The sequence below is a fragment of the Acinonyx jubatus genome, chromosome B2, assembly GCF_027475565.1.
Source record: "Acinonyx jubatus isolate Ajub_Pintada_27869175 chromosome B2, VMU_Ajub_asm_v1.0, whole genome shotgun sequence".
NCBI lineage: Eukaryota > Metazoa > Chordata > Mammalia > Carnivora > Felidae > Acinonyx > Acinonyx jubatus.
Window position 1 is genome coordinate 20,221,997 of NC_069385.1, and position 19,821 is coordinate 20,241,817.

General features: G+C 37.8%; 1 protein-coding gene across 4 annotated transcripts in view; it reads right to left on the reverse strand.

Annotated features, from left to right (window-relative positions):
- Nucleotides 1–19,821, reverse strand: part of GRM1 (glutamate metabotropic receptor 1) — a 449,767-nt gene that overhangs the window by 286,118 nt on the left and 143,828 nt on the right. For all 4 annotated transcript variants that reach the window (XM_027056692.2, XM_027056691.2, XM_053222134.1 and 1 more), the window contains exon 5: nucleotides 5,277–5,526. In XM_027056692.2, the coding sequence (XP_026912493.2) occupies nucleotides 5,277–5,526 (250 nt within the window). The remainder of the gene's footprint in view (nucleotides 1–5,276; nucleotides 5,527–19,821) is intronic.

The following is a 19,821-nucleotide window of genomic DNA, read 5'->3' on the forward strand; positions in this document are numbered from 1 at the left end:
AATTTGGTATAGTTGTTTAACCTCTCTACCTTTCAAATCAACCTTTCAGGGTTGTTGTGAAGACTGGAGATATTAAATATTAATAGCCTAGTACATACCAAACACTCAATAAATGGTAGCTCTTATGTGTTCATACACATGAACCATGCTCACTTTCACTTTCTTCAAATAAAGGAACAAAAAATAGAAATTAGAACAAGTCAGCCAGTTAACAATTACAGTTTTAATAATTATCACTTAAGATTTCAGTGAAATATCGCCCAATTGTTCCAAATTGGCTTCTATGTAAGTATAGTTCCATAGATACCGACTGTGTGCAAAGAGAATTAGACTGTGGAGTCTCATGTTATGATAAAAAATAATGAGCTTGAAAAGAATAGCCCTTTATTGAATTATCACATAAAACCTTTAATACTTGGAGAGGAAAAAAATTAAAAGAAATAGATAATAATTAGAAATGTAAAATTTTCTTACAGAGATACTTCAGTTCATTTTCCAAGAAGGTGAATTTAAACAATAAAATAAATTTCTAGAAGAGAGAGCAAACTAAAAGAAAACTAAAGTTAATGCTAATATCTCTTAAACACAACAATTACAACTTGACAGAGTATAATTTAGTGATTAAGAGCATGAATTCTGAAGTCAAACTGCCTAGGTTCAAATCCCAGCTCTAGATTTGCAGCACTTTTTGACAACTTTTCTACTTCTCCATACATCAGAGCAGGAATAATACTAGTACATTTCTCATTATAGTGTTATCATAATTAAATGGGTTAATGTATGCAAAGTGCTTAGAATAGTGCCTGGCATATAGTAGGTCCTAAACAAATGTGATGATCATCATCACCATCATCATTATAATTACAGCTATGGTGAGCACAATTCTGAGAATCATCTCAAAAGAGGCAATTTCATAGAGCCAAGATGGAACATTTCTTTGGTGTAATGATTAACTTGTGGTTAGTTAACTTACTTGGTGACAATATTCTGCCAATTTGTCTAAAGTCAAAGGTTTGATTATCTTGTAGGTCTGCTGGCTACATTCCATGACCACGTGAAGACACTAATACTGACCAGCTGTATTCAACAAATTCTCCTGGTTTTAATAAAGGTTACAGGTAAGAAAATGTAAACTGATTAATCTAAATTCATGAATAATTTTAGAAAAAATTAATGTACAAATATATTCCTATTGATCATATTTTTGTCACATGGTCTTAATATAAGTTGTTAATTTTGTAGGAAAAAAATAGACTCAGAGACAAAAAGTAACTTAAACAAGATCACATGATTCCTTGGTGTCAGGGCTAGAACTCTCAGCCCCTATTTCTTTTTGTTTTATTTTTCCATTATTCTATATTCATTAAATATAGAATGCTCTTATTATCTTTGAGAACTTCCTATTTAAAAAATTCTATTTCTGTCATTATAGTTTATTATGCCATTATGGAAAACAGTTTCAATGACAGAATGTGGGATTTTAAGACCATCATAAGACTTTCTTATGAGAAAAATGAAAAGCCATTTTGAGGTATTGAGCACAGAAAGAGAGATATTACCTGACTTAATTTTTTTATTATTTAAATTATGTTTTTCCTTTTTTTAACTTGTTTTATTTTGTATTTTTTTTAATTTACATCCAAATTAGTTAGCATCTAGTGCAACAACGATTTCAGGAGTAGATTCCTTAGTGCCCCTTACCCATTTAGCCCATCTCCCCTCCCACAACCCCTCCAGTAACCCTCAGTTTGTTCTCCATATTTATGAGTCTCTTCTGTTTTGTCCCCCTCCCTGTTTTTATATTATTTTTGTTTCCCTTCCCTTATGTTCATCTGTTTTGTCTCTTAAAGTCCTCATATGAGTGAAGTCATATGCTTTTTGTCTTTCTCTGACTGCCTAATTTCACTTAGCATAATACCCTTCAGTTCCATCTATGTAGTTGCAAATGGCAAGATTTCATTCTTTTTGATTGCCAAGTAATACTCCCATATATATATATATATATATATATATATATATATATATATATACACACACACACACACACACATACACACACACACACATATATGCCACATCTTCTTTATCCATTCATCCATCGATGGACATTTGGCCTCTTTCCATACCTTGGCTATTGTTGATAGTGCTGCTATACACATGGGGGTGCATGTGTCCCTTTGAAACAGCACACCTGTATCCCATGGATAAAATGCCTAGTATTGCAATTGCTGGGTCATAGGGTAGTTCTATTTTTAGTTTGTTGAGGAACCTCCATACTGTTTTCCAGAGCGGCTGCACCAGCTTGCATTTCCACTGACTTAAGTTTTTAAAAGATCACTTTGCCTTAAGAACAGATGATGGGGAAGGGCAGGGATCAATTAGGAGGTTATCACCATAATCCAGATGAGGGATGATGGTGCCTTGGACTGGGATGGTAGCAATGAGAATGCCAATAATTTGTCAAAGTCTGGATATGCTTGGATGGTAGCACTACAACATTTCCTTTTATGTTGGATGTGAAGCATGAGAGAAAAGAGGGGTCATGAAGGCAAGAGAATATAAATCTTCATTCAGGAAGTTCTAATGCTTTTAACTAAATACCTTTTGCTGCAGTCTAAGCCATGACTTACTCATCCTCATCTCTATGAAAAGAGGTCCATCACCATCTGCACAATGTCCTCTTGTAAACCTGGAGGCAGCCAGAATCATACTATGTGCTGTGAAAAATACTAAACAATGGCTCCTGACCTCAAAGGAGTTTATCATTTAGTAAATGAACTCCTCTCCAAATAGAAGGGAGATATATTTAACAGCACTGCAAATGTAGCCAGAAGTTGCAGCTTGATGTTAAACTGTAACCCTTCCGGGCATGCCTGCACAAATGAGAGAACCAAGCCCACCAAATGTCCATCTGGGATAGAATATATTCCTCAGGAAGTGGAAGAATCAAACATCTGAAGGGAAAGCTAATTCTAGGTATGGTGTGGTGTTCCTGCTTGCCTTGGCTCCCTGTTCAGCTCCCTATGGACTCATGTATGAATTCCTATCTCTTCCAGGGAAGGGAGAGAACTGTGAACAAAGAATAGAAAGGGCTATTTTCCCCCAAATCCTCTAAGATATGAGAGTAACAGCCAATACTACTCTGATAGATGTCCATAGAATATAGCCCAGAAAGGCAGAGAAGCACCAAGTGTGGCAGGCTTTGGCATCTCAAGGACTCCATGCATCCTTGGCAATAACCACTGGTGCAGGGAACAGCATCCTCAAAGCTCAGGTGTTCATTGTCGTCATGATTCCCTACGATGTGTCATTAGCACCCAGCAGAGATAGGGCAGATAGACAGAGGAATAAAAGAGGTAGATATCACATGTAACTGACCTTTTCACAAGCAAGCATCTGAGAGACTCAAATACTTGTCTGAACTCAGCTATTATTAGCAGGTAAGCAAGAGTCAGAGAGGTAAGTTTATATTGTCATCTTTGTTCAGCTTTAAAATAATGATGAAAGGGGCGCCTGGGTGGCTCAGTCAGTTACGTGTCCAACTTTGGCTCAGGTCATGATCTCCCAGTTCGTGGATTCGAGCCCACGTGGGGCTCTGTGCTGACAGTTCAGAGCCTGGAGCCTGCTTCGGATTCTGTCTCGCTCTCTCTGTGCCTCCCCCACTTGTGCTCTCCCTCTATCTCAAAGTTAATAAACATTAAAAAAAATTATGATGGGATGAGTTCTTTACACTCCAGGTACTCACTGCAACATTTTATATAATTATATTTCACAATTAGGCAGTCTGTATACCCCAAGGCTCACATATTTGCCACATCTGTGTAAAGTACCCAGAAATCAGGTAGATAGCCTCTTCATGGATGTTAAAGAGAATGAATTCTGGAAAAACAGACAACTGTTCTTTTGAAAAGGGTAAACATGAGAATATTTTTAAGACAAGTGTCCTTCATAAAAGCAGTCATTTTACAAAATCAATAAAAAGAACAAATCTGTATGTCCTGGTATATATATTACCAACCTTATTTTGTATAACACTTCCTCCCTTTCACTCATAAAGGAAATAATATTCCATTTTTAAACACTTTTTTTTTAAGACTTGCTAAGTGGCTTCACACAACTGCACCATGTTGAAGAAGCCAAAATGACATTTTGTGGCACTGTGCCAATTTTACTCAAATTTAATAATTTTTTCTTAATCTTGAATTGTATTTGACCTTAATTCCATTTCTCCTCATGAGAGAGTATTTGTTTGTTTGTTTGTTTGTTTATTTAGTTGTATTTATATCCTACCTTCTTTTCAAAAGTCTCCGGTACCTCTAGTTCCAGATGATGATGAGATTAGTGTTACTACTATTATGGCTATTAACACGTCAAGGACAGAGGGAAAGGTCTGGTGGGGATGTATGTCCAAACCATTACTACTCGGCATCCTAGAGAAGAGGGTCAGTGGTTGAGGTGCTTCAGTAGGTGAGATATAGATTATATTCTAGCCAGTAGAGGAGATGAGAGGAGAAAAGGGAATCTGGAAGATGAGTGTGACAGAGTCAGGGATCAGTGGAGGCTTTCCCTTATGTAAATTCAGTAGGTTCCTTGGAAAAATTAAGCAGTTGCTTTGTGCAATATTTTTAGTAGGCAAATTAAACAAGACACCTGTTAGGTCAAAACCCTATGAAAAATACAATGACACTGAAAATCTATTCCCACAAAAGTGCATATCATATGATCCAGAAAGAAGAGCAGAGGTTTTGGAAGCCACCACCTACTGTTTCAGGAGTCACATGCTGAAAGCATCCCTCAGCCATCCCATGCGTGCAAAAGAGCACATTGTCAGGTTCCACGGTTCAGCTGCATTTAGCCAGCCCTTCAAATTTCCTATCTTAATATATATTTCTATTTTCACTGCTACCCCTCCTCCACCAATACCCCATTAAGGCTTCTATGCTTTTTGAAGACATAAGCATGTGTGTGGTTTAGGGAGCTGGGGGTTGGGAAGGGCCAGAAGCAACTAAAAAGAATAATTCTCCAGAATAAAACATTCTGGCAACAACTTCCCATCTTTTTCTGAAGTAGTCTCACCATCTTGTCATTGACTGCCCTGCTCTTGTCTAGCAGGAAAATGACAATAGCCCTATTCTCCATGAGCTCTAGAGCAAAGGTTCAGCCCAGAAGACCCTCTCTGGAGTCAGGATGTCCAGATTTATGAGAGCAAGTATATGTGAGCCAAAGTGTACGTGGGGGGGGGGGTGTAAGAAAGAGAGACAGAGATTGAGATTTACCTTCCAATGAGGGAGAACTCTCCCACAACACCCAGGCGCCGCATGGCACTCAGGAGGCCTCGGACAGTCATGCCTTCGCAGAAGCAGACAACCACTCTGGCCTTGGGAAGCCTCTCCCGAAGCTTGCGCAGGAGTCGGTCAAAGCTCTTTTCCCCAGCATTGCTGTAGATTTTGTCTGAGTGGGCGATGCAGAGGCCTTCCTGGGCAGCCAGCTCTTTGAAAGCATCCATTCCGCTCTCCCCATAATTCCCTGTCCAGAAACAACCAGCAGATGTTCAAGACAACCTGGCAGCACAGCAGTTACAAGCTTGAATAAAGGCTCATTAGTTGCAAGGAATGGAGAGGACAGACTTGCCAAATAATTTGTAAATATAACTAGAACTGAAGGAAGATCCGGATGGATTCAAGAGAGTAATCAACTGTAATCAAACTATCAACTATGGAAATAATGAGAAACTATCTAACCAGGCATCCACGGTGAAACAAGTTTTGAGAAATAAAGGACTACTGCCCTATTTTACAACAGCAATCAGTAGTGGTTGTCACAGATTTTAGCAATGTGGGAAAGATCACCATATTGGGTAAGAGGTCAACCAGCACAACGAGAAGCCCTGCTTATTTGAGGGCTCACTTCTCTGGCTTCCAGTTAACAGGCAGACACTCATGGTGACAGCAAACCCTGAAGAGTAAGAAAAACGAATGGAACACTTGGCCAGGTCAGAATAAGTAGACAAGACCTAGCTGCATGGTTTAGTCAAAATCCACCATCCTCTGATGAAGTGATAGGATGATGGGAGATTTGGCCTTATTTAACTATCATTCTAAGATAAAATGTACTTTAAGAACTCATAGAAATCAACGAAATAAAACAAATACCACCTTGTGCCAGTTTCCCATTTCTCTATTTCACTGCTGATTCTAGCCCCCACCTTAGTGTCCTCTGTACCTCTACCCGCTTTCCCCAAGTTTGGGCATTTCGACACCTGTGTAGATGATCCAAAACCACATCCTCCAAGTTTCTCAACCCCCTCTGTCCAATGATATTTTCTATAACCCTCTTACCTCCATGGTCACACTTTGACCTTGTTGTCACGAATGTTTCCAATATCTCTGAATATAGATGTCAAACATCCCAGTCTCTGTTTATACCCTCTTATCTTTCAAGCCCATATATTCTGTTACCCCTACTCCAACATTTCTTCAACTTTATGGAAACCTCAAATCCATTGACTTCCCAATCTTTCTTTCCATCCTTCCTTTCATTTGCCTCTTAGCCCAGCTCATATCTTAAAGGAGTGATTATAAGGATAGGCTGTTTCCTCATAATCCTTATAATCCTCATAATCACTCCCTTACAAATTCCTTAACTCCTTTGTGTCCTCCTGACAAACCTCAATGCTAGTTAAAACAAACCATTCACCTATTCCATGTCTCCACTTGAAGACCTAAGTATGACTGGAAAAAATTCAAAATCTTGATGACTGGTCTTATTAAAAATTTATAAGCATTCATACCAAAAGGGGCATTCAATATTGCAACAAAATTATACTACATCTCCTCCATAAATAAAATCTCCTAGTCCCTAACATGATAATTTCATCCCTACTCTTCCCTCCTTAAATCTCCAAACTATTGGCCCCACCTCTGACCCTCATCTCAGCTGGGATCTTCATTTCATATTTCAATAAGAACACAGAAACAATCCGACAAAAACTAACTCAGCCACACATCACAACATCTACAAAGTTTTCTTTGTTGGCACTCATTTCTCTGGCATTTCTCCTGCTGCAAATTTGAAGTGTTTCCATCTTAGGACAGAGCCAACTCTTACTCAGAAATACTAGGTCTCATTGCTTTTTGTCTATTCAAGAACTTTATCCTGCAATTGTCCCCTCTCTTTGCTAAAAATCAAACTATTTCCTTCTACTGGTGTCAGTAAAAATAAAAACTAAAAATTTTTGGACTCTTTTTCCCACTTGAGTTACTATCTCATTTGCCACTCCTACTCACAACCTAGGTCTGTGTGTTTGCCTCAGCATCTGCCATGCTCTCCTTTACCACCCTTACCATAACCTCAGAATCTTCTCTTGTCAAGGTCACCAAAAAATTCCCTGTTGCCTATTTTATGATCTGTTCTCTCTTCGTCTTTATTTACCACCAAGGTGCATTCAACAGCTGGCCACACCCTCCATGATATCCTCTCAGTATCAGTCTCTGTAATGCATCCTTTCATGATTTACTCACCACTTACTGACTACTCCTTGATGAACAGAGGATTTTCCTCCTCTGCTCAGCCTAGAATATTGTCATGCCAGGACCTGGTCACATTCAGTCACATTCCTTCAAACAGCATTTGAATATTATGGATGAATCCCAAATGTAGGTCTACAGACCAGACTCCCCTTTGGAGCAAAAGATAGTACACTCAATTGTACCCTTGATATATCCACTTATAGACATCTTAAAGTTAACATATTTGAAATAGAATGTTTTCCCTCTCCACCTTGTAAATCTGCTCTTTCCAGGCATCTGCTGTTAGTAACTAATGCCATTGCCCACCACACTGCTCAATAACAAAGTTTAGGAACTCTTGATTTCTAGCTTTCTCCCATGTTCCAGATCCATTCCACAGACTGTTCTAAAACATTTTTAAGCTAGTCTCCTCCATTTCAACCTCAGCCATCCTAAACCAAGTGTCTTAGGTCAGGTTCCCTAAAAGCAGAGCTGAGATGAAGCTTCTTGTTCAAGTTACTTATTGAGGAGAAGAGGAGCTAGAGAATCAGGGAAGGACAGGTCAGGAATCCTAAGCAGGAATGTCATCTCAGCTACTGATAAGCTTCAGTATGATTCCATAAAAAAGTGTTACAGCAAAAACTGTACCACAAAGTTAGCCCCACCTTTAGGCAACAGGACCCCTTTGCCACTCGGTCATTGGCTAAGGTCCATAAGAAGGGAGGGGAGTTGTAGCCTCCCAGGAAGGAGTCAGCCAAGATTTATAAAAGCTTACTTTCATAGTAGCTGGGAGATTGGTGTACAAGGCAGCTACATGTAATCTGGACAGGCCATTAACAGCATCCTCTATTCCAAGTAACTGTCAGTTCTTGCCTTCACAACTATCCTATCCTCTGATTGGTCTCCTTGCGTCTATTCTTGTTCCCAATGATTCATTCCACCCCTAATAAACAGAGTGATCAGTTAAGGTATAAATCAGATTATATCACTTCTCTTCAAAAAGCTTCAATCACTTTCCAGCATACTTAGAATGATACCAGAACTCCCTCTCCCGAACTACCAGCCCTTTACATGGACTGAGCCTTCCAACTTCTCCACTCTCATCTCTGCTCACTTCCCCTCTCCCACCTTCTCTAGGCCATAGCCTTCTTTCTCTCCTTGGAATACTGTAAACTCACTCATGCCTCTATATTACCTGTTTCCATCACCTGAAAAGATAATTTTCTACAGATGTTCTTATCAACCTTTCTCAATATAAATGTCATCCCTTCTGAAAAACTTTTCCTTATCAGTTATCTTAAAGAAACCTCCCAGTAAATCCTGTTCATGTCCCTTGATTCTATCTTATAACCTATATTTGACACTTTTTCTTGTTAATTTTTCTCTTCCCTCTAGAATATAAGCTCCATGAGAACGCCTCTTTGTGCCTCATCCAATGATGTATCCCTAATACTGAGAACAGTTCCAGACACTAAATAAATGGTAAAAGTGCATTTGTTCTAACAGCACAATACCAAAAGGAACAAAGGTTGTAAATAAGCAACTTGAAAAAAATAAGCAAAAGTGGGTGATAAGCATATGAAAAAAATTACTGGCTGTCATTAATTATCAAGACAGTGCCACTAAAACAAGATATTTTTTCACCTGTCAAATTGCCAGAATTACAAAAATTAATAATATTTAATGTTGGCAAGACACAAATACATTTACTTTTGGTGAAAGCAGTTCAAACTTTTGGCAGACAATTTGGTAGTAGTTTTCAAATATTTTTGAGGTAAATATCAATATTCAATATATACATTATACAATAAATACATTAATGGTTAAATACATCTATAGTTAAGTCAAAATAATTTAAAAGAATAATATTATCCCCCCCCCCGCAAAAAAGGATTTAGGATGTAAAGTTCAACATCTATAAAAGTTTCATGGGCACTGTAATAAAACCTAATGAGTTTCCTATATTGTTGAAAAGGAAGCTTTCTCATTTCCTTTTTCATAAGATTAAATTATCAGCTAATGTATTTTCCTTTTAATTTAACCATCTTTAGTGGCGTGGTCCAGTCCATTGAAGCCCAAATGGAAGGACTGATGCATCACAAAATCCTCAGCTCCATGGACTGTGGAAACACATCATGGCTCATACAAGAGGCATTGACTGATTGTAAGCATGAAAACTAACTGGCAAGTGGACGCTCATTTGTCTACAGATGAGGGTTTGAGAAAGGATATCAGATGCCACTTTCCCATAGTAAATACACATTCAAGAATCTACAAGGTACACAAATACCACTAGCCAAGTCTCTTAGGAAAAGCACTAACATCAGTTTGTCAGAAGATGTTGTTACAAGGGCAATAACTTCATTACTAAAGTGCCATGCTTGGATTTCAATTACAGAAAACTATTTTATTCCCTTCTTAAAATACATGCAGATTAACTTAACAAGAATTTTTTAGGTATTCACATAACAAAATCTTTGTTTTCTAAATCTAGTAAAGACCTTAGATAGCCTCTAAACCCTTCAGGTTACAGACAAGGAGATTGAACCACAGACGGTCAATGGCTCACCAATGAGCATGAAGCTTATTGTGTTAGAACTAGAGCAGTTCTGAATGACTTGACTCCTAGGTTACTGCTCATTTTTCTTAATAGCAAAAGTCATTTAAACGTGCATGTTTTCATAATCAAAGAAAATGTCTGCATAGGTCAATTGGTTTCATAAAATATTTGTCCCATTTTCTGTATTCATATTTTCTTGCTCACAGACCAATTATTCATTATAGAATTTGATAGCTGAATATCATGCATTGGGCCATGTTTAAACTGCCTATTTTTCTCATTGTACCTAGAAGTCTCCAAAGTAGCACATAAATTTCCATGAGAAGAGTTCTAATATTGGAAAAACAACAATAATAACTTGTACTTTTATAAATCTTTATACTTTAAAATTTGAATTCATAAACATTATCTTCCTTGACTCTTAGAACAACAGCCCTATTGTACTCATTATATTGATAATAGTACTAGATGCAAAGACCATAAAAAATGGGACAAAAATTCCTACAGGAAGTTTAAAATCATGTTACTTTCACTTAGCAACAGAACTAATGACATGACATGGACAAGCGTAAGTATCTAATAGAGGTGCTATGGATTAGGAATCAGGAAATCCCACCTAAAGAATGTGCCACTTGTTGGAAAGGATATGGAGAAAAGGGAACCTTTGTATTCTATTGCTGGGAATACAAATTGGTATAGCCATTAGGAAAACAGTATGAGGTTCTTTAACACATTCTGAATAGAACTACCATATGATCCAGCAAGACCATTACTAAGTATATATTTAAAGGAAGTAAAATCAGTATTTCAAGGAGATATCTGCACTTCTATATTCATGACAGCAATATTCACAACAGCCAAGGTATGAAAACAACCTAAGTTTCCATTAGTGGATGAAAGGAAAACGAAAATGTGGTCGAGATATATGATGGAATATTAGCCATAAATAAAAGGAAATCCTGCCATTTGCAACAACATGGCTGAACCTGGAGGACGTTATCCTAAGTGAAATAAGCCAGACATAGAAAGACAAATACTACAGGATCTTACTTATGTGTAGAATCTGAAAGAGCCAAACCCATAGAGCCAGAGAGTAGAATAGTCATTACCAGGGGTGGAAGAGTGGAAAAAATGAGAAGATATTGGTCAAAGGGTACAAACATTCAGTTTTGAAATGAGTGAGCTCATATGTAGTTAATGATATTTATTATATACTTGAAATTTGCTAAAAGAACAGATCTTAAATGATCTTACCATACACACACACACACACACACACACACACATGTAACTATGTGAGGTAATGGTTGGCTGTGTGAATTAACTTGATTGTGGTAATCATTTCACAATGTATATGTCTATCAAACCATTACATAGTAAACCTTAAATATCTACAGTTTTATTTGTCAATTATACCTCAAGAAAACTGGGGGCACCTTTATTCTGTGTCTTAAAATATGAATAGATTTTCAACAGATAGAAAGAAAACTGGAGGACAGGTCCTCTTTGCCTCTCTCCCAGGTTATGAGCAAACAATGCCAGACTGAAACTAAAACACCCAGCACTGAGCCCACCTCTGCCTCCTCTCGCCCTTCCATTCTGCCACACAGGCCTCCTCTTGCCTTCCCTGGTTTTGAAGAACTTATTTAGATAGCTCTGTGTGCAACCCTAAAAGGAGCTGTGAGTGTATAAAGATTTGACTCTAAACAAAACTCTCAAAAAATAAAGGGCTATGTAATTGTAAACACTTAGACTTGGTAGAGAGCGGCAAATTTTCATTCAATTAGCAAATAGTTTATTGAACTCTCAACTCAAAAATTTTCTTGGGCTCTACACTTAAAGAGTTGCCAAGAAATATTGGACATTGACTCTTCCTTCAATTTGATGAATATTTACTACGTGTCTGGCACTGTGCTACACATCTTAGCATTTCATTAATTCATCACTCCAAAAAAAAAAGTTTTACAGAGGACGACATAGAAGCTATATAATGTTAAGTAACTTGTTCAAGGTCAACAGTGGTGGATCTAGGATTTCACATCTAACTCGGAACTTCTTGCTTATCACCATCACTTCACACTGCCTCCTACATGAACTTATACATAGTGGTGAGAGCATGACACAACCACACAAAATATAGCAGCAGTAATAAGTTATAAATGCTTCATGGGAAATGAAAAATAGCATAATACCAAATCTCGGAATAAGAAAACAGAGATGATCAGAGAATGCCTCTTTGAAAAGTAGAAATGAAACTGGGCTTTGAAGAACGTAAGCAAGAGGTTGGCATTCAGGGTGAATGGGAGCAAATGAGAAACCACAAAAAAGATTTTTAGAGGCAAAGAGTAGAGAAGTCCCACTGGAGCAGAAGGCTCATGGTTTACAGAACTACACTCTGTATAACAGATCCCTAGAAGCATCTGGCATACCACTACAAGATTGCAACATGGAAATGTGCTATATGGTACTGTGTTGTAACAGATTTTATAACAGACTTTATCACTGTTATAATGTTGCCTAAATCCTAGAGAGTGAGCGAGAAAGGGAAGAGTGGCATCTGACAAAGCCCATAAAATATAATAATAAAATATGTTGAAAACCTTAATTCCTATCTTATGTGACAAAATAAACTGCAGAGTAAATCAAGATTTTCCATAAAACGAAGCTTCTAAATAGAACCTAAGGGGAAGATATATGAGAGAGAACATGGGGTTTACAAAGAAATTCCCATTGTTTGAAAAGTAATTTAAAATTTTAAATATAACAGAACTAGACATTATTGCCTATACAGAGCAAAGTTTTAAAAGGTACTGAAAATGGGGGTAAAAATAGAACTATCTCAGGAGAGAAAAAATAATCATTATAACTCTGTATTTTCTAAGCTACATATGATTTTAAAGTTGCATATGATTATCCAACCAGATCAACAGACATTCATTCATAAAAGATTGATTTCTAGTGATTTGGTAGCTAAATTTCATTGAGCAAGCAAGCTATAAAACAAAATTGTGTTGGATTTCATAATGTCTTGTATGAACCACCACCATGGCAAAAAGTAGGCAAAGAAGACTAGTCCTTACATTGGTCATTTTTTTCTTCTACTCTTAAAATTAACTGGGGACATATTCAAGATACAATCTCAGCTCCATTTGGTGGCTATACTCACATTTCGGCCATCATATTGAACCAAGTTCAAGCCCTGTTATTACACACCTTCATAAATTATCCTGGTCAAACAAATACATTGAACACAGCTCATCCCTATGTATTTATACATCAGTTATATGAGCAGAAACATTCATACAGGGAAAATACATAGATATTCCTTCACTTCCCTTAATGAAAAAAAATGCTTTTGTTTTGAAAGATCCATCAGTATCATGCTTTAGACTTCCTTAATCCCTGCTCTATTTCGTGCCCATACCTTACAAACCTCTTTTGGTATTCCATAGTCGTAGCAGGCTCCCAGATGATGAAACCCCATGGTTTGTGAACTAGTCCCTGTCTGACAGCTTGAAAACTTAACGACTTTGCCTCCTGGGACATCTTGGGCAAGTAGGATAATGGCCCATTTTTAAAAGAATTATGAAGAAATTTGTTTTCGCAGCACCTTCTGGGAACCTATTACAATATTCAATAACTATCACTATCAGGAAATTCTTCTTTTTGATGTAAATTCCTTACAGTGAAATCTAAGTTCATTCCCTCTTCGTTTTTAGTGAAGAAAGATACCAGCTGGTATGAATTTGTTTTTTTGTTTTGTTTTGTTTTGTTTTGTTTTTTTGTGTTTTTTTGAAATCTTTCTGGAAGCCAAATTCAGTTTTCTCTTCTCCCAGAAAAACAGTCCCTGTTACTTCCACCTTTCCTGACAACCTTTTAATTTGTCTGGTTCTCCCACTTCAAACCTAAAAAATGTTATGTCTCCCTTGCCTCCATCCCAATACCTGCAGGCAGCATTATGGGTCTGGCCAATCAGAGTCAGAGGAAGGTGAGTCATCAGCTACATTAGGGGCAGTAAGGGAATTTATATGCAAGGTCAGTGAAGGAACTGCCTCACACAAAGCATTCAAAGGAAAAAGGGATCACTTTTATGAGCAATTTCCCAGCCTGACCCCCAACAACCACAGTTTGGGCAGGTATAGTTATAGCACCCAGTGGAAGAAGGAAATTTACCAAAAAGTGACTGCCATCTCTATGCAATAGGATGGAACCAAGTAATCTTGCCCTTTTGCCACATCAAGTTTCCAGGTATGTATTACAGGCGAGTGAATAAGAGGATGAATCTTGGAGGCAGATCAACCTGGTTTGAATCCTGGATCTGGATAAAGACATAGAGAGCCTTTAAAGTGCTTTCTTTAAGCTTTGGTTTCCTCTTGTGTAAAATGGGGATCACAATAGGCATCACAAAGACTTGTCATGATTATTAAATCATATGTGTTAATAAATACAAAGTTCCCAGACATACAAAAAGTTCACGGAGTGGTGTCTATTTTTACTTTCCATCCATGCCTCTCCCAAGTTGTAGAATCTAAAATTGGACATGAGCTTTAGCAGTGACCCAAGAGCTTTAGATTCCTTTATTTCCATGTTCCTATTTATAAAGCCCAATCTTGTGATTTTTTTTTTAACTACAGTGCTTTGCTCTCCATTCATGGTCACCTTGTTTCCAGGTTGTCCCTAATTTATTTTTTCTACCAGTCTTGAGCAAAGCAATCCCTCCCCTATTTTATTTTTGCACTTTGGGTACTTACATGCAATGCATTCAGAAGTCTATGTTTGTCTACATTGAATCTCTGTCACTGAGTCTTTTAAGTCATAACTGTCTTGTATCTATTTTAGAGCTTTACACAATCACCCAGTTTGTTGTTTCTCTCACTCGAATCCTTTATAATATGGAGAAAGAAGTTAAGAGAAGAAAAAACTGGTATAAAAATACAAAAGGATATCATTATTCCTGCAGAAAAGCCACATTTTTCCATTTCAGTTTTCACGTGAAGGAAAGAGGTTCACAGAGGCAGCTCCTGTCACACCTGTCCACTCTTTCTGCCTATCCGGTTTTATATATACAAACAAACCTGGGAAGATTATATACAGCAACAACAAGTTCAGAATAAGTACCCCAATACACACACACACACACACACACACACACACACACACACACTAAAATTATGTATATATTTTAACGACAACACGGTGCTGGCAAGAGTTCAAGGAAATAAGCACTCTCATATACTACCAATGGTAGCATAAACTGTTCCCATCTTTTTGGTAAAAAATTTATAATATAGATGTTTTAAATCATATTTGTACTTCTTGACTCAAAAATTTAGTTTGCAGTAATTAATTTCATTGCCACCAAGTTCTAGTTATAAGGATGTCCATCACAGCACGTAATTGGAAAACATAACAGAAACAAACAAAAAAAACCCTTGTGCTCTACCGTAGAAGATTGGTTGAATAATTATTGTGTATTTACATTAATAACACATGCAACCATTTCAAAGATGATGTAAAATTGTTTGATGTCATCAAAAATACTTACATTGTTAAGTACAAAAAAATTAAAAATAGTACACAAAGTGCAAAATTTTACATTTTAAAAGTACAATTTTTACTGTGTATTTATATTTATATAGAGAGAAAGTAAAGAATATGCATGAAATTTATTTTATTTTATTTTTTAGTAGCATCTGGTGCAATGATGATTTCAGGAGTAGATGCCTTAGTGCCCCTTATGCATTTAGCCCATCCTCCCCTCCCACAACCCCTCCAGCAACCCTCAGTTTGTTTTCCATATTTATGAGTCTCTGTTTTGTCCCCATCCCTGTTTTTACATTATTTTTGTTTCCCTTCCCTTATGTTCATCTGTTTTGTCTCTTAAAGTCCTCATATGATTGAAGTCATATGATTTTTGTCTTTCTCTAATTTCACTTAGCATAATACCCTCCAGTTCCATCCACATAGTTATGCATGAAAATGTTAACAGTGGTTTTCTGTAGATGGTAGAATCATATGTAATTATGTTTTTATATTTTTATTATCTTTGTCTTCTAACTTATCTACAATAATCATGAATTATTTTGTTAGTAAAAATGATTGGAATAAAATACATATGGTATGGTTTTCATCTGAATATCATGCTAACCATAGCTATTATGGGGTATATGAGAAATTTTTTCAGAAGGGAAATGAGCCTCTCATAATGACAGCATAACAATATTTCTTCCTAAAAAAAAAAAAATAAGAAATACTAAGGCTATAATGAATGTCCATAGCAAAGTTGACCATAGACCTTGTGCTATTTCCTGAGATATCTAATCTACATATTTGGATTGAGAGAGCATGCATAATACATATGGCTCTTATGTTTGGGACCCTGAAATGTGAAATGAGCTGCCCTAATTTATTAAGAAGTTTCTCTCTCCCCCCTCCCTCTCTCTCTTTAATATCTAATGAGATTTAGTCTAATCTAATGAGATTAGATGTAAATTTCCTTATCTACTGAGCTTCTGCCCTAAAAAAAGGTATAAAAGGCTCTGAACACCCTGTCTGCTGTAAACTTCCTACAAGCACTAGGCTACAGGCCTGGCCATCTCTTCTCCATGACAAGGAAGCACTTCAGGTTGAGACCAGGGTGGCTGGCCCGTTAAAGTCTCTCCCCTTTGAACAAAGGACTAGAAGCAGTGTGAATAATGCCTTAATATTATTTGGGCATTACTTCTAATAGGGAATAAAGATAAATAAAACCTGTTTAACCAGTTTCCGTGTCTTGGTGTCTTGAACATTCTGTCTGAAGTTAAAAGATATTGAAATATAGCTTGGCCCGGGAAGGGTAAACAACACTAATATTACCAGATCCTAAAGCAGTGGTATAGGGTGAAAATTGATAGAGATCTTATTATGTCTTAATCATCTTCTTTTAACTTCACTACACCCTTATTACCTCATTTGGCCATAGTTATCTCCATTCACAAAGGAATCTGAGACCTAACAACATAAAGCAACTTACCCAAAAATTGTCACAGCTGCAATTTGAATTCAGATATGTCCTGACTCTGAAGTCTATGGCTTTTAATTACCTACCCCCTGGCATAGTTGTTGTTTCAAACTCTAGTCGTTTCCTCCATATTATCCATTCCCGTATCCTTCCTCACTAAAAAATACCTGATTATGTCTGGGGTGACTGTGCATAGCCAAAAATATCTACTTTCCCATAGTCCCTTGTGGATAGAGATGCAGATGTGACCCAGTTCCAGACAAGGAGATTTAAGGCTAGGTGAGGCTTCTGGGAAATTTTTGAAAAGGTCAGATGGCAGGCATGCTTCTGGGGCCTTTTTTTTCCCCTTCTCTCTATACCAGTAGATGAACCTGAGCCTGGAGGTGCAGCAGCCATGCAGTAACAGTGAGGGGTGAACTATGAGGAGGAAGCATATACATGAAGCCTGGGGCAGCAGAAGACAGAGCAGCCCGGTACCTGGTAGCATTCCTGTGCTTCATTCTGCTCCTGGACTCCCTTCCTCTGGATGCTTTCTTGCATAAAAATGAGAGATGAATCCCTACCTGCTAAGCCACTTTTAAGATGGTTTTCTACTATTTGCAGATGAACACATTCTTCTTGGTCCTCTATATGACATTACTGTAAAAATTCCAGGACAAGAGCCAGAAGTCTTGATTGTCTCTAGCTCTGACCTTGAACTGCTTATCATTCTGTCTTCTTGGCTCATGCTTAAAAGACAGGTTCATACCAGGCGATCTTTAAGTTTCCTTATAGCAAGAGCATTTGGTGATTCTAGAACAATATGAATCAGCACTCTTTCATAATCTAGACCTTCATGTCAAAACATATTTCCTATTCTCAGTACTCAGAGTAAGCATCTGCTTAGCAGAATTTTTTTCAACAGCTTCTTCTTCCCCAATCTGATCTTTTACAAGTGTATTACTGTAGGGGAGGAGAAAGTATTTGTTGTGTAATCATTTAACATGTAACTTGCCCGCAGGTTTATTTTTGCCAACTTTTAGGTGTAGAGTCACTGAAAATCAGAGAACAAGACACTGCCTTGCAGAAACAGGCAAATATGAGAAAACAAAGCTGCTTAGACAACAAGCTCATTAGGTGAACCGGAAGGAGTAGAAAGACATACTGGTCAGTGTCACTGGACTGTTATTCATCAGAATCCAGGTGTTCCTTTACCCCTCCAAGGAGCTGCTTTTAGCCACCTTTTGTTCAGCAGAATTAACCCAGTCCTATTACTAAGCTCTTGGTTTCCTCCTACTAACCTAACTTTTTACATCTTTTATATGATCAGTATAAAATTCCATTTAACTGAGTCAAATAGATTTTACCTTGAGTCAAAAGGAAGTTAGCCTATGGAGGAAGATTGTCTGTAATCCAAAGGACAAGCGAGCCTCCTGTAGTAAATGTAAGCAGACTAAAATCCCTTAAATTTGGAAAGGTTCTGTGAAACCTAACCAGGGTTTGGTTCTGCTTCTGTCTAGGACCATGTGCAAACTCTGGGACTCCCCTTGGTTCCAGTTTCCTTATCTGTAAAGTGAGCTTGTTGCACTGGATAATGTCTGACATCTTCTACTATGAAGTTGTAAGGCTAGCCCTGGTATTATGCATCGTGGTGAGAAAGCTTATTCCACACCACTCTGCATTACAGAGCCTTCGTCTGACCTGTATTTCACTTGCATTCAAGTTAGGCAGAAAAGCTTCCCCGTGATGCAGCCAATACTGTTAGAGTAATATCATTTGTTTACAGGAGAGGTAGCATGGCAGAATGGTGGAGGGCAGGAACCCTGGAACCAGAGAGCCCTGAGCTCAAATTCTGATTTCCCATCTATTAGCTGTGGGACTTCAGGTAAGTCAGTTAATTTATCTGTGCTTTGGTTCATCTGTAAAATGGAAATAATAATAGTAACCACCTCTTAGAGTTGTTTTAAGAATCAAATGACTTGTTATATAAATGAATGTTAGAATAACGTAAGTACTATATGAGAGTTTATTATTTATTTGGCTAACATTTGTTGAGCTCTATGTGCTAAGCACCGGAAGCCCTTTACATCATTCTCTCCTTTTGCCCTCAGCAACCCACAGCATACCATTTATCATATGATAAAACTGAGGCTTGGAAAAATTGCTAATATCTGCATACATGGGAAATAGGAGAGAAGGGAACTCAGCCCTGGCAGTCGGAGTCCAGAGCCTGCAATCTTATTTGACGTGCTGTAGGAGGACCAGATGCATGAGTACGGCCTGGAGGGATGAATCAGACAGGTCAGGGGGACTGCAAGGAAGGCTGTGTCTATGTGTGATGATGAACAAGGCAGAGTCATTGAGGTGCCAACTAAGCACACAACCAAGTAAATGTCACTGGGCATTTTATCTGCTCCTCAGGCCAGTGTATTTGGAATAAGGCCTACACACAATGCTATTAAAAGTGCTGGCAAAGGCCCATCTAGCCCAAGATGCTTCCTTCACTGGTACCTGAAATTCTGCCATTAGCAAGACATGACTTTTCTCTTTCTACTGGGAAAAAAATGCTTCTGGAAGAGGTAACCTATTAAAGTCCTGACATCCTGATCTGATTTGGCTTAGCAGATCTTTCTGAAAGCAGTGGGCAGCTGGAAGGATCATGATGCCATGGAAATGCCAGGCTGCAAAGCAGAGCAGTACACAGAAGGCGACTTCTCAATTCTACAGCACACTGGGTCTCGGGTACTTTCCTGTGGTTATCCTTGGATCATATG